The 16,140-nt window shown below is 39.6% G+C and overlaps 1 protein-coding gene across 8 annotated transcripts in view; it reads left to right on the forward strand.

The window, feature by feature from the left end:
• Positions 1 to 16,140, forward strand: part of Btk29a (tyrosine-protein kinase Btk29A) — a 259,480-nt gene that overhangs the window by 184,865 nt on the left and 58,475 nt on the right. Inside the window, exon 2 of one of the 8 annotated variants that reach the window (XM_076422496.1) lies at positions 1,391 to 8,967. The exons of 6 other annotated variants lie outside the window; for them this stretch is intronic. In XM_076422496.1, the coding sequence (XP_076278611.1) occupies positions 8,868 to 8,967 (100 nt within the window). In that variant the 5' untranslated portion in view covers positions 1,391 to 8,867. Of the gene's footprint in view, positions 1 to 950; positions 8,968 to 16,140 lie in introns of those variants that run through there. One more of the 8 variants, XM_076422495.1, reaches the window with a different exon arrangement.

Here is a 16,140-nt window from a genome sequence, read left to right on the forward strand (position 1 = left end):
TCGAATCTTTTCCCTTTGTAGACAAGAAACTCCGTCGGAGACCCTCTTTGTTTTCTCTTGGCCGGGAAGCTTTTATGCTGGTCGGTGCTTATCGATACGATTCCTGAATATTTCCTTTGAAAACGGACGCGGCGCTCTCGCTCGAGCTCGGCTCGAATACTCGTACACTCGCTCTGGATCCGCCATGAATTTCATGAGCTTTCGGCCAGGGATTATGATCTCCGAGCGAATGGTCTGTCGCGTGTTCTCCCACTTTCCGATTTGCTACGGTGGAAGAGACTTGGTCTCGCGAATTCTCGCTTGTAAATGCGACACTTCGTTTAAGATACGCGTGTTACCGTCGACCCGCGACGGTTTACGCGAATAACACTGCCAGAGATTTTCCTTTTGCATCCTGGACCGCTGCAAACTGAATTCCAAATGCTTCTCGCACTCGCGATCGCTCGTTCGAACCTTCAGGCTTCGAGATAAATCGCTCCTATGATTTTCAGATTAGCGGAGGTGCCGAAATGGATCGAGTTCCATTATTTTATAATTGTTGAAATCTGGGAATAGGTGCAATATTTAGGTTAGGAGCAGAGTAGGTCAGAGTAGAAATGAGTGAGACAGACAGAGAGAGAAAGAGAAGATAAGAACCGAATGTGTGAATAAGATGGATTTGTAAATTTAGGATATTGTAAACCAGGTCATATTTTTTAGCTGTAAGGCTGGAATAAAGCAATAATAATATAAGGTGGAGGGGTAAGTGCGCCCTAGTTTTTGCAAAACTGAACTTTAAACTGATGTATTTTCAGTCTGGTATGTAAAAACTTAACGCTCTTGGTATTAAACTCTTGCCACAATTATTACTGATGAAATAGTATTATGTGGGATTCTAATTTTGCTTGAAAATTATCGTTTTGATAGAATATGAGAGTCCATCTCTGAGAGTCCTATTTCCTATTGAGAGCTTCCTATTGCATTAAATTATATTGTTTAGTTTTATAGTTATCCATTTTTAAACAAACAAGTACTTTCATGCTGAAATATGAAAGGGGATACAGTGATATTAAAACCAAGTTTAAAAATGCTTTCGAACCCTGTTTCAAGTGCTACGGGGCAAGAAAATAATGGTTAACAAGCCTGCTACAAATTGCTTTGTATTGCATTAAATATATTGTTTAGTTTTATAGTTACCCATACAGTACGGACTTACCCCGCCGTGATAGTACGGACTTGCCCCGTGTAGTAACATTTACGGGGCAAGATCATCTTAATGTTTTTCTCAATAGATTAAAAAAAATACAATAAAAACGGTTGATTTAATGTAAAGCTACATCGATATTTGTTGTACTTACCAAAAATAACAACACAGAATATAGTAATAACTCGTAAACTATTGCACGTTCAGGGTAACCTCAAAGTTGTACGTGTACCTCGCACGTGACTGTTTGGCATTGGTTGATTTAAGCGAGGAAAACACCTTTATTCTTGGGCGACATCTATGTAGAATAGTTCATACTAGCTTATACTACATTAATAAATATTAGGTCGGAAAGAAAGTTCTTACGGTTTTTGTTATTTTGATTTTATAATGAAAACAGCAAGAATTTTCTTTCCAACCTAATACAAGCTAGAGAAATTTCGTTCATATTATAATAAAAATAATCAATTAACGCACTTACCCCACTCCACCTTACATATAACTTACTTAAACCTGCCAAAGGCACATTCTAAATTTTCATTACGGGCACAGACAAACAATTTAAAAAAGAAATGATTTACACATTAGCTAGTAATCTAATCCTTCGAACATCTCAAAAAAAACTCAAGCTGTTGGGTCAAATTTGGAAAAGTTATTCGTTTTTAAACGGTGTTCCCTTTTACAACCATTCTAGATATTTTAAGATTTCTAAGGACAAATAAAATGATGTATATACCAAACTGATTTAGTAACACAGCTGATCGTGGGATATATTTTAGTCTGAGGGTTGAAAATCATTAAGATCAAGATGGCGAGGAGTATCAGACAGCGTGACGTCGTTTCTGTCAGCGCGAATAATGTAATTGTTGAAATTACGAAGATGCTGTCTTTTTGAAGAGATTGATAAGATAAATTCACGGCGAAGCTCGAAGAACCTCGAATAACCGAGAAAACATTGAAGATGTATGTTGCCGAAAGTTCGTGGGCTCGGAGATTAATTAAGAAAGTTGAAAAACAGATAACAGTATAAAAATGTGCGAAGCCGATGATCGTTCAGTTTCTTGGATGTTATCGTTTTCGGAAAGTTTTCTGGACGCTTTTACGAACCGAAGTTCGACGCCTCCAGGTACTGTAGCTCATAATTCTATTTGCGCCGCATGCCTAGCTGCCGTATCGCATTATTTCCCTCCCACGTCGCTACTCGAACTTTCCCGACGTCCACTACGGCCCCCGGAAAATCGGGAAATTGGTCCATCGACTTTCCACTAATTTTTCTTGACCGGAAATCGACCGAAGAAAGTAGAAAACGAACCATTCATTTCGGGACTCGGTAAAAAGTTCGAAGAAATTCTAAGAACGAAATTGTGTCCTGAAAAATTGAAAGAAAATAGCATCTATAGAAATGCACACAGAATTTCAATTTGCGAAGAGTTTTTATGCGGAAGATATTTTTAATTGGTTCTCGGCGATCCCGTTGCTTCGTTCGAATATCGTTCTGTTCATTAGGATTCCATTTAATTGAAACTGCCCGCCTTCTCCGCGTCGAGATGCTCGCAGAAATAATGTTGTCTTTGTCGTGGACCACATAACGGAAACGATAACATAATGGAGCAAAAATAAAGTTTACGCTCCGCCGGCCAAGTGTCATGTTACTCGAGAGTGCTCCTTGCCGTTTAAATTAACTAAACTATCGCGGAAACTCGCGATCTTAACTCCAAATAGAATTTGAATCGCGGACATAAGAAACTGAAGGTCAGTTTAAAAAAGTGTTAAAGATCCCCGAAACACAAAATCAACTAAAGAATTCACAACATAGGCGTGAACTAACAGAAATAATAAATTCCGTACCGATCGCAGATCTAATAAGCGAGTTTGCGATTTTTCATCTGCTAAGTACGTGACGAGAACACGTTCAATTCAGACCGATCCCTCTTGCAATTTTTACGCGCAGTATACACGATTGTTCCTCGCCATCCTCGAGCGCTATACATACATACACTACGTTGTCGAAACTGTGCGCACGATATCGCGGATTACCGAGCAATAAGAGAAATCGAACGTCGATTCATACCGGCGAAGTAATTCGCCGTGGTTCGTGCTTGGAAAACTCGAGAAGATCGTTGAATTTCGAAGAGGGGACCACTGTGACACCGCCGCCAATGGGATTCGTAGCTGGTAGTGGGGGCACTGGGCCAGCCAATCGGGAATGTCCTCGCGAAACCTGACTTGTCCGCGTATAGCTCCAAAACGCTTTCAGTTTGATTAAACATCGAGTAGCTTTTACTTTTTCCGTGGCTTATTCCTTTCTTATAACAATATCGAATTTACGATCGGCCGTGCAATAAAAAAATGGGAACGATTGCCTGCCGATGCAAAGTGCGCTCCATATATGTCATAGTAAAAGTTTATACGACGCGGTCGGCAAGATGAGTTCCAGCGGCTCTCAACCCATCTTTACGTGCGATTCGTATTCGATCGAACTCCACTACGCGAACAGAAAGTAATTAGATATGGATCGAATTTCTTGACTTCTCGTTTTATAGTATCGTGTACTACAATGGCGAGACCACGTCGAGAAGAATGAGTACACACACGACGTCATTTGGACAACTTTAGCCCGAGTGCGGGAGTGCTTCGATCGATACACTTGCGGCTGAAAGTAGTTCGAATGGGGCCTTGTGGGTACTCATTCTCATCGTGAGAACCTCCATGATTCAACTACAACATTTAAAAGTATTTTACAACAAAGATGGACGAGTGTTACCCAAAAATCATTCATGCGATTATTTTGAAGAAACGTGTGAGAAGAGCATCGTCTAGTAATAAATTAATTATCTCAAAAATAGAAACAGTTCGCACGCATTTCGCTAGCAGGATGGATTCGATAATCAATTACCTTGAATCGAACTGGCACTCGATCGCTAATTGTCCATCGTCGGTGGAGTCATCCAGATTGGTCGTTACAGAAGGTCCTGATTGTCGGGAGAAGTTCCGGTGGCATACGCAGTTGGAAATTTCAGATCCGGCCGGCTTACATAATTCGTTTTGGCCTGTGTCAAAGCGGTCTGTGGCCGAGCGAACAATGTTCCCGGTGTACATCAAAGTTATTGTTACACCGAGTTCGTAACAGAGAGAGAGAGAGAGCCCGATGCCCCGGGCAACGTTACAAATCCTTGATGAGCCTGATTGGCTCCGACCAGCAAAGTGTTTGCTCCGGCCTTTACGGCAGCGTGTGCGTGAAACTTGATTCGCAGCACCGTTTGACCGGCGCGGCGCGGAGCGCAACGGAACAGGTATCTTATTAGGTCGACGACAGGTACTCCACGTCTCCGCACGCACCGGCGATCGGCGGCTCAAAATTTACCTGGAAACGAAAACCGCGGTTCGCTAAACAGACCCTTCACCTCCCTCTTATTCTTTTTCTTTTTAATTTATTTATTTATACAGATCGCATCAACATCTAGGTCATTAGCATCCACTACAATTTATACAGTAACTACCACTAGGGATGGGATCAAGTACCTCGCAAACAGGTTCGAACTTTGATTGATTGAATTCGAACTCTCTATAAATACTTCGAAAAACAAACAAAACACTTTACAAGTATTTTGGTAGACGGAATAATACTTGCAAGTAAATTTGAATCTCGGTCGAACAGATTCGATAATTTTCTGAATATCGTGCCGGAAATTCTCTGATTTTTCTAATCATTATTTCTTTTACCTTTAAAATCAATTATGTTGTTCTCTAATGCATAATTTCATTCGACATGTATAGCTACAATTTCATAATCTGTCGGAAATATTATTCTTAAATAGTTACGAACTTAATAAAGAAAGTGCTTAAAACCTACTGTGCAGTTCTGATTTTCAAGATTCGAGTACTACTTGTAAAAGATTCGATTCCTTTCAACATCGAAGTACATGTACTTGAAAGTATCTTTTCGAAACTTGTAAGTACTCATTCCGAGGTTTGATATCAGTTTGTATATAAAATGAATACTTTTCCAATATAATCATTGAAACATTATTGCTTTTAAGTAGTAATCGGAACCCACGAAATGAAACCTGGTTATTAAAATTGACTCGGATTCGTGAGTACGTATTGAAATTGATCCCATCCCTAACTACCACTAATATTCGGACAATCTTAAAGACACGATAACTTTTTAAATAGAGCGCTATACGATTTGAACTTTTTTGAGAAGTTAGAGCAATTAGTTTACCACAGGATGCGAAAAGAAATTTTTTCATAAATTACAACTCTTTTATGTGGGTCTATATTAAACATTTTTAGAATACGTTTTGTAGATCTGTGTGAATTATATGCATTGTGAAAGTTTCATCGAAATCGATTAATGCGGGGAAGAACGGCAGACATTGAAAGATGTAAGAATCCTTTCAAAAAAATTGATCGGAGGTGTCGATCCTCAGCTTCGTCGAGCACCTAAGATCTCTCGGTAAAGGGATCTCCGAGGTGTATAAATCATGGAGAAAGAAGCGTAGCATCGGATCAAAGGCAATGGCCCATGCCGATTACGAAATTTCGAACGGATCCCGGCTGCTGAGCCATATAAGCTCCCGCGACGCCTAATTAACGCGGAATTCCAACGCTCCCGTCACGATTTTCGCCGAGTTCCTTTTTTCTACTCTCCCTCCTCCACACTCGAAAAGGAAATATCGTTTTCGTAAGTATCTACCCGGGACTCTTCACTCCTCTAATTGCGTGGTAACCAATTAACCCTGTTAGAGTGGTTCGTCTGGCGTCCCGCGCCTCGCAATTTCGCAAAATATCGCGATATTTCCACGTGCAAGTTTCCGAGCACCCGCGACTTTCGAGATAAAAACTGCGCCGCTTGTACGAAATCATGGGACGATCAAACAGGAATTTAATTCTGGAACGTATGTTCACTGGACAGATTAATTAGTGGATTACTGGGTTTAATCACTGGACCTAGCCCGAACCTTTAAACTTTCTCGCAAAAATATTAAACAATCTAGACTGGATGGTAACCCTGTAATGAGTATAATGACGAGGCCGCGAATTTTGATGCAAAATAAAAATTGGCTGCGTTATTTGCAAGGAGCAGAAACAAAATAAAAATTGTCTACATCATTTGGAAGAAGCAGAGGCGAAATAAAAATTGTCTGCATCATTTGCAAGAAGCAGAAGCAACACAAAAATTGTCTACATCATCTGCTAGGAACAGAAGATCTAAAAATTGTCTGCGTTATTTGCAAGGAGCAGAAACAAAATAAAAATTGTCTACATCATTTGGAAGAAGCAGAGGCGAAATAAAAATTGTCTGCGTTATTTGCTAGGAGCAGAAACAAAATAAAAATTGTCTAAATCATTTGGAAGCAGCAGAGGTGAAATAAAAATTGTCTACATCATTTGGAAGAAGCAGAGGCTAAATAAAAATTGTCTGCATCATTTGCAAGAAGCAGAAGCAACACAAAAATTGTCTACATCATCTGCTAGGAGCAGAAGATCTAAAAATTGTCTGCGTTATTTGCAAGGAGCAGAAACAAAATAAAAATTGTCTACATCATTTGGAAGAAGCAGAGGCGAAATAAAAATTGTCTGCGTTATTTGCAAGGAGCAGAAACAAAATAAAAATTGTCTAAATCATTTGGAAGAAGCAGAGGCGAAATAAAAATTGTCTGCATCGTTTGCAAGGAGCAGAAACAAAATAAGAATTGTCTACATCATTTGGAAGAAACAGAGGCGAAATAAAAATTGTCTGCATCGTTTGTAAGAAGCAGAAGCAACACAAAAATTGTCTACATCATGTGCAAGGAGCAGAAGATCTAAAAATTGTCTGCACGATTTGCAAGAAGCAGGAACGAAATAAAAATTTGTTTCTTCCTGTGATCATTCTAATAAGTTGAAGATAATGTGCCTATGTTGTTACTGATTTTTGAAAAAAAAAAGAACGACGATCGTTGGAAAGCCAGCAGAGTCAGCGTTGATCTAGGTCGCTGCGGTTAGGCCAGCTCGCCTAACAGTCCGATGATCACGAAGCCATAGGCGTAACGCCCCAGGTCATCCCCCTCTAGCGAAGAAATAGAGTGGATCCGCCGGTGTCGGACACCTACACGGCACACAGTCTCAGCTCGGCTCGACTCGACTCCGCTCAGCTCCGTTCGCTCAGCTCGGTCGGTTTGCTCGCGAGAGAGCCAACACTTCCGTGAAGGTGAAACTCCGAAGAAGGCCGAGGAAGAAGCAGAAGAGGGGCACAAACCTGGCCAACTGGCTGGTTCGCTGGCTGACTGGCTGACTGGTTGTCGACTGCCTTTCGCGATTTTACGTGCTGCAACCACTTAGTCGCGCCTAGACGACAGTCACGAGCGCTACGTTCCTTTACCGACACACTATTCGCGCGCGATCTACCATCCGGAGGCCTGGAGATCCTAGGATCATAGATCTATCAGTCCTCCGTTTAGAATCATTTCTATCGAGGAAAATTTCTGTGTGTGATTTCAAGACGTGATATTCAAGATATTGGATACTAGTTGTCTTCCGTGGACACCTCGATCTGCAGGATCGATGATCCAGAGACTAGAAAATCCTAAGATCTATAATCCTTCTAATTTCCTTCCGAGGAAAATGTCTGTGTGTGGTTCCAAGATGTGGATCAGTTATATTGGATAGTAGTTGTCTTTCGTGGGCACCTCGATCTACAGGATCGATGATCTAGAGACCAGAAAATCCTAGGGTCTATAATCCTTCTAATTTCCTTTCGAGGAAAAATTCTGTGTGGTTTGAAGACGTATTCGATCGGTGTTGGATAACGACTGCCTTTTTTAGGCACCTCGATCTATAGGATCGACGATCTAGAGGTAAAAAGTCGTCGTAGGATCGTGCATTCCTTGGTTCTCTGCTAATATTCATACGAGGAAAGTTTCTACGAGCGGCCAAACGTCCGAAGACGTCAATCACCTGTGCTGGATAACGATCGCCTTTCATGGGCACCTCGATCCACGGGCGTTCCTCGTTCTTCAGGATCGATGACCGAGCAACAATAAAATAACTGTCTGATTTGGAAAGGATTTGGGAGAGTGTTTGTTTGATTAGAATAACCGGTTTCGGGGATCGAGTCGTCGTAAATTGATGATCGAGAGATCGCAGAGTTTGTAAAGTTACGTCCGACGTGAATTTCGGGTTCTCGAGAAGGAGATTGTGGATGCAGTGATCGTGAAGAAATTTTTTCCTAGGTTACTGGATCATTCAAAATGAAAATTAAGAAGCCATAAGGTCCCAGAAAAAGTGCACAGTGATTGGCAGAGTAAACCACACCTCTTTCCACGATTTAGCAACGGTATACTAATTTGGACATCCAAGAAAATCTTTCAATATGGCAATGAAGTAACCGTGAAGTCGCAGAAAATGTAGATCTGTTTCCATCGGAAACAGAAAATCTCTCTGAAGCTGGACGTACTCCCCTGAATCAGAAATAGTATCTCCCAACGATTGTTTCGAACGTGACATATTAAATATCGATCAGGATCATCGGTCTTCGCTTCCGAGTGAGTGTCAAAATGTAAACTGTCCATTAAGTTCGAGAGTAGATTACGCTACGTGTCCGCGATGACAACGTTAGGATAGTTCGTAGACCGCGATCGATGCACTGAATGATCTATCTTCGTCCTGTGATAACGGTGATTCAATTGTGATAGAAGACATGATGGTGATAAGCGCGCTGAAGCACGTCGCGAACGCTGCGACGAACGCTGTTCATTCGGCGACGAACAGCACCGCTGGACATGGACATGCGAATTCCGGTAGGTTTCTGCCTTATTTATTAGACTGCGGATTTTATGCATTTATGATAAAACTGGATGCGTACAATTGAAAGCAGTGGACATATTAAAAAGTGTTAAGGACATCAGTATACTACTTTTTCAGCTTTATATATGAAGATAAAGCTTGATAAAAATTTTTATTTGCCTCCTGTGTCTTGCAATCAATGCAGACAATTTTTTATTTTGCATGAAGAACCGCAGTCTACTTATTATGGTTGGAACTTCTGAAAATTTTTTTCAGCACGAACGAGAAGAAATATACTCGGTATAGGCTGCGGATCTTTATGCATGTGTAAGAAAAATGTCTAATTTAAAATTGTACAAAGGTTAAGATTTATTTGTTCATATTATTTAACAATATCGAATATTCATATTGCCAATCTTTATGCATTTATGAGAAAAATGTCCAATTTAAATTTGTACAAAGGTTAAGATTTATATGTTCATGACATTTAGCAATATCGAACGTTCACATTGCGAATCTTTATGCATTTATGAGAAAAATGTCCAATTTAAATTTGCACAAAGGTTAAGATATACAGGGTGTTCATTTAAAAACTTTCCAGCCGAATATCTCGAAAAGTATGAAAGATATTAAAAAAGTGTAAAACACGTGTCCAAGGATTCCGCGGGGAAAGAGGGCGGCAGTATCAGTTTTTTATTTGGGTTGCGTTTTCAAGGTCATTCGAAGGTCAACTTTGTTTTTTCAAATGGAAACCTGCGGATGAAAAAGTGCGCGGATAAAAAAAAGTATCAGATAACAAAAAAGTACATATAAGATCTCGTAATGAAAAGTATAGGTTTCCGTTTGAAGAAACAAAGTTGATCTTCAAATGACCTTGAGAACGCCACCCAAATAAACAACTGACACTGCCCCCCTCTTTCCCCCTCGAAATCCTTGAACAAATGTTTTACACTTTTTTAATATCTTTCATACTTTTCGAGATATTCGGCTGGAAAGTTTTCAAATGAACAGCCTGTATATGTTCATGTTATTTAACAATATCGAACGTTCACATTGCGAATCTTTATGCATTTATGAGAAAAATGTCCAATTTAAATTTGTACAAAGGTTAAGATTTATATGTTCATGTCATTTAGCAATATCGAACGTTCACATTGCGAATCTTTATGCACATTTATAAGAAAAATGTCCAATTTAAATTTGTACAAAGGTTAAGATATGCATGTTCATGTTATTTGACAATATTGAACGGACACATCGCGATAGACACTTTTAGGACAGCCGACCAATTTCTATAGAAAGTACGCCGCCTTTCCAAACAATAGTTTACGCGCTCGGACGATGCGCTCCAATGATTGGTGCCGCGTCGAGCATGTATCATTTAGCTGGGCTGCGGCACGAATCACGGCCGATCCATTTTGGTGTGATTACGAGCACCTCCGACGAGTTCTAATTATGAAACCATCGCGCTAACGAGTACCGGAATATGAGTAATCATTCTTGAAAATTGTTCGATACCGTGCACGCGTGTTATTACCGCAGAAAAACATGGAGAAACATTTTCCACAAATAATTGAAATTATTCCAAACTTTTGCTGCACTGTTCCGAGAATTGGGACATTTGTATCTCAGTAATTCAATTAGAAATTCAAGTAGGTTTAGTGTTAAAAGGATTGATCATTTGATCGGAATAGATTCCCCGTTGCTGGTTAAATTGTACATGAAATATTAGCTCGAATTCCTCTGTCAAGGAAATCTGCACGAGCCAGTCCCGAGATAGAAAAAAAAAGGTATTTAAATGGGTCGTGGAACTGGAATCGCGTAATTAAACGATTAAAATGCACCAGATTCTGCCGTATTGATTGCACACTGTGTGATAGTGAACGGTGATAAAACTGTCCGCGGCAGTCGTGAAAGGTCAGCTTTCTGTCGCTATTAACAGGAAACGTTCCCGCCTGAAATCGAATTTCTTTCATCGCGGTAATTGATCCATAATATCGTTTCATTAAGCCCCGGCGATACACTCCGGTAGAAGGTTCCACCGTTTTTTACACGATGCGACGCACGTTCGTTCGTAATTCTCGCTTATTCGACCGATCGATCGCATACTAAACATTCGAAAATTTTCATTTATTCGAAGTCCGATACCTGTAGCACATGCAGAATTTATGAAATCATCCAGCGAAGGCTAGAGATGAATTTACTCCCTCCAAGCGGAGCTTTTTACACGCTCGGATGTGCGAAATTTTTAATAAGTTCGAGGTCAAAAAGATATAAAATTCATGAAATGATCTGGCGATGGGTAGAGGTAAATTTGTTTGCCCCGGACAAAGCTTTTTATGCGTTCGAACATTCGCGAATTTTTCATTTTATTTGCAGATTTCGAAGTGAAAACCATCCGAAATCGATTGCACCGCTCCGCAAGCTCGTTTCTGTTGCAACTGCACGTCGACAGTTCTTACTTGCAAACACGGTGTCCACGAAAAGAAATTTAATATTTGCAAAATGCGATTTAGAAAAAGCGAGAGAAAATCGAAAAACTTTTGAATCACGATTTCAGTAGGTTCCCGATTGAATTTTCGAACGTTCGCGGTCTTTAGTATCAGTGCAATTAAACTGCAATCTTTCCCCTATACTTTTTCAGACCTCGAACGTTCGAAATATCAATCGGGAACACACTGAAATCGCGATTCGAAAGTGATATTTTGCAAATTTTAATCGCGTATACAGTATCAGCGCAATTGAAAAATGAAAAATCAAACCGTACGAATTGCTGATCGAAGGAAGACGAAGAATTGGGAAGAAAGGTGATGAAGTGGGGAGAAAAAGTTCGGGCCGGTTCGAGCGAGAAAAACGATCCGCAGTCCCGTGTTTCGCCTTTTTCGGTTCGCAGGCGTGGGGAAAGCATCCACGAGACGGCGATTGTATTCATATTGAAATATCGGGTTGCGCAAAATGGAAAAGGTTACCACGGACCGGCCGGAGCACGATCGAGAGCCGCCTGGCTATCCGTTTCATAAGAAGACGTTGTTCTCTTCCACCGCTATAGTGCTCACTTCTCCAGCTATAGTTCGCGTACTCGCTCGTACTCGTTCGTACCCGTAACGCTCGTAATGTCAGACCGTGGTAATTGGCATCGATCGACGGGACACGTACTCGCACCGTCGATGATAAACACGGAGACACTGCGACAGGGACACACGGTCACAACTTCCACGAGCAATTATCGAAATCGTTTCGATATTATGTACTACGGCTCGAAGAAAATTTAATGCGAACACGAACGGAAGACATTTTCCATCGACCGGGGATAGTGATCCTCTCGATCAGGGATCGAACGCTGTGGCAACTGCGCTGCCACGCCTAATGTCAAGATCGCAATTCCATTGTCTGCACCGACTCTTCAAGCGCTGCCACTTCTTCAGGAAATTATGCTTGCGATAAGGATGAGCTCGAATTTTCTTTAACACTTCCAGTATAAATTTGTTCCTTTCTGTATTTGGTTTTTAAATTGTGAACGATAGGAACGATTTTAGTTCAAACTTTCCGCAGCTTTCCTCGTTTATTTATTTTTTAAGAATGAATTTATACAATGAAATGTACCCAGTATAAGTTTGTTCCTTTCCGTATTCATTCTTTAAATTGTGAATGACACGAATGGTTTTAGTTCAAATTTTTCGCAGCTTTCCTCGTCTATTCATTTTTTAAGAATGAATTTATACATTGAAATGTACCCATAATTTTATTCCTTTCTCTTCTCATTTTTTCAATCGTGAACGATAGGAACGATTATAGTTCAAACTTTCCGCAGCTTTCCTCGTTTATTTATTTTTTAAGAATGAATTTATACAATGAAATGTACCCAGTATAAATTTGTTCCTTTCCGTATTCATTCTTTAAATTGTGAATGACACGAATGGTTTTAGTTCAAATTTTTCGCAGCTTTCCTCGTCTATTCATTTTTTAAGAATGAATTTATACATTGAAATGTACCCATAATTTTGTTCCTTTATCTTCTCATTTTTTCAATCGTGAACGATAGGAACGATTATAGTTCAAACTTTCCGCAGCTTTCCTCGTCTATCCATTTTTTAAGAATGAATTTATACAATGAAATGTACCCAGTATAAATTTGTTCCTTTCCGTATTCATTCTTTAAAGTGTGAATGACACGAATGGTTTTAGTTCAAATTTTTCGCAGCTTTCCTCGTCTATTCATTTTTTAAGAATGAATTTATACATTGAAATGTACCCATAATTTTATTCCTTTCTATTCTCATTTTTTCAATCGTGAACGATAGGAACGATTATAGTTCAAACTTTCCGCAGCTTTCCTCGTTTATTTATTTTTTAAGAATGAATTTATACTATGAAATGTACCCAGTATAAGTTTGTTCCTTTCCGTATTCATTCTTTAAAGTGTGAATGACACGAATGGTTTTAGTTCAAATTTTTCGCAGCTTTCCTTGTCTATTCATTTTTTAAGAATGAATTTATACATTGAAATGTACCCATAATTTTGTTCCTTTATCTTCTCATTTTTTCAATCGTGAACGATAGGAACGATTATAGTTCAAACTTTCCGCAGCTTTCCTCGTCTATCCATTTTTTAAGAATGAATTTATACAATGAAATGTACCCAGTATAAATTTGTTCCTTTCCGTATTCATTCTTTAAAGTGTGAATGACACGAATGGTTTTAGTTCAAATTTTTCGCAGCTTTCCTCGTCTATTCATTTTTTAAGAATGAATTTATACATTGAAATGTACCCATAATTTTATTCCTTTCTCTTCTCATTTTTTCAATCGTGAACGATAGGAACGATTATAGTTCAAACTTTCCGCAGCTTTCCTCGTCTATCCATTTTTTAAGAATGAATTTATACAATGAAATGTACCCAGTATAAATTTGTTCCTTTCCGTATTCATTCTTTAAATTGTGAATGACACGAATGGTTTTAGTTCAAATTTTTCGCAGCTTTCCTCGTCTATTCATTTTTTAAGAATGAATTTATACATTGAAATGTACCCATAATTTTATTCCTTTCTATTCTCATTTTTTCAATCGTGAACGATAGGAACGATTATAGTTCAAACTTTCCGCAGCTTTCCTCGTTTATTTATTTTTTAAGAATGAATTTATACAATGAAATGTACCCAGTATAAGTTTGTTCCTTTCCGTATTCATTCTTTAAATTGTGAATGACACGAATGGTTTTAGTTCAAATTTTTCGCAGCTTTCCTCGTCTATTCATTTTTTAAGAATGAATTTATACATTGAAATGTACCCATAATTTTATTCCTTTCTATTCTCATATTTTCAATCGTGAACGATAGAAACGATTATAGTTTCCTCGTCTATTCATGTTTTAAGAAAGAATTTATACAATTAAGTGTTCCTAGTATAAATTTGTTCATTTCTGTATTAATTCTTTAAATTGTGAATGATACGAACGATTTTACTTTAAACTTTTCGCAGCTTACGTCGTCTATTCATTATTTAAGAAGGAATTTATACAACGTATTATATTAACCTTTCGTATATTTGAATTTTAACATAAATCTAAACGGTTCTGAAATGAAATGGTAAAATGCCGAAGCAAATTCGCCGCAGATGTTTCTAGAAAAATTTCATTGAGCAAGAGGCACAGAATAAAAATTCTCCGACGAGTAATTGCAGAGGATTATGCTTAAAATTTGCACAAGCCTCTCTTCCCAGATAATTTCGCGTAGCCACGGACACATAACATCCGCAATCTACCGATAATCATTACGCAATCGATGAACTTGCCAGCGTGGTACGAGTCTATCCGCAGAATAGAGACGTGGATTGCGAGCAGGTTGTGCGAAAACGTTGGCGAATATATTTTTGCTGGGCGGCGCATTGATGAACCGAGGATAAAGTTTGATGAAGATTAATCGATACCAGCCGAGGAATGAAATGGAAGTGCTATACATAGAACGATACGGTCTTCGTTTGTTTGCGATCGTTCTATTGTATCGTTTCGCGACTCTGCTTTTGATCGAGCGGCCCGGAAGCGACGGTGATTTTTTATTCCATTGCAAAACGCGCTGTTGTACGCGAAAATATGTAATTGAAGTGTGTGTTCTAGGCAGTCGGCTAGAAGAATTGTTCGCGGATATTGGTCTGCTGAATATATTATTGACCGTCGAGACTTTTAACGATGCCATTTAGCGATGACTGTATTGCATTTTATTGGCCTGTTGTGATTAGAGTGCGGATTATTATGCAAAACAAAAATTGTCCGAGGAGTTACGTGAAAATTGGTTTCTGCTCTTAATAGTTTTAGCGATGCATTTATTGTGCATTTTATTGGCCTGTTGTGATTAGAGTGCGGATTTTTTTTTATGCAAAACAGAAATTGTTCGAGGAGTTACGCGGAAATTGGTTTCCGCTCTTTGGAAGTTGAACAGGTTGCAAAGAATGTGTCATTTATGATAAATTCTTTTGCATAAGCATGCAGCCCGCGGTTATTATACTCGCGGCGCGCGATAACAAATCGTACGTGAGTCGCTTGAACTTTTCTCATTTCTCGACGGGCCGGCTCCGATTCCGCTCGGTAAAACTGCTCGGAGCGGAATCGTTGCCGCGAACCGAAACGCGCCGCGGAAATGTTTTCCTATGAAAATGATTTTCGAGAAAGTTCCGGTAGGGGGGGCGCGTCTGCTTCCGGCCGGAATTGAACGTAGACCGAGGCTGGCTGGTTGGATTCCGCGGAAGGTCGGCGAACTTGATGCAATTTCGTTTCTCTGGAACGAGTTAGACATTCCTGACTCGGTCAAGCGACCACGGCGAACGTAACGAGCCACTAAAGAATCTTCGAACTACTTCCGCGAGCGGAGACCTTTAAAAAAGGCACGACTGCCGAGTGTCCTTCGAGAATCCCCGAGGTGGTTTAAGAATGCCGAGTTATGTTTCCGAATGTTTTTTAAAGATGCTCAGGACTGGTAGAAAATTGTGAGAGGGTCTGAGGGTCCTTTATGGATCCCTGAGGATCGAGTATGATTTCTGAAGGAGCTCGCACACAGAGCCGTGGAATACTTGTAATTTAGTTGTTGTGGAAAGATGTCTAGGAATTTTTCTGATATCTGAAGATTTTTGAAAAAAAATGCTCAGCACAAGAGCCTCGTACAAATCGTTTTCCGGAGCTCATTTCTCAAGACAG

The sequence above is a fragment of the Lasioglossum baleicum genome, chromosome 4 (genome assembly GCF_051020765.1).
Source record: "Lasioglossum baleicum chromosome 4, iyLasBale1, whole genome shotgun sequence".
NCBI lineage: Eukaryota > Metazoa > Arthropoda > Insecta > Hymenoptera > Halictidae > Lasioglossum > Lasioglossum baleicum.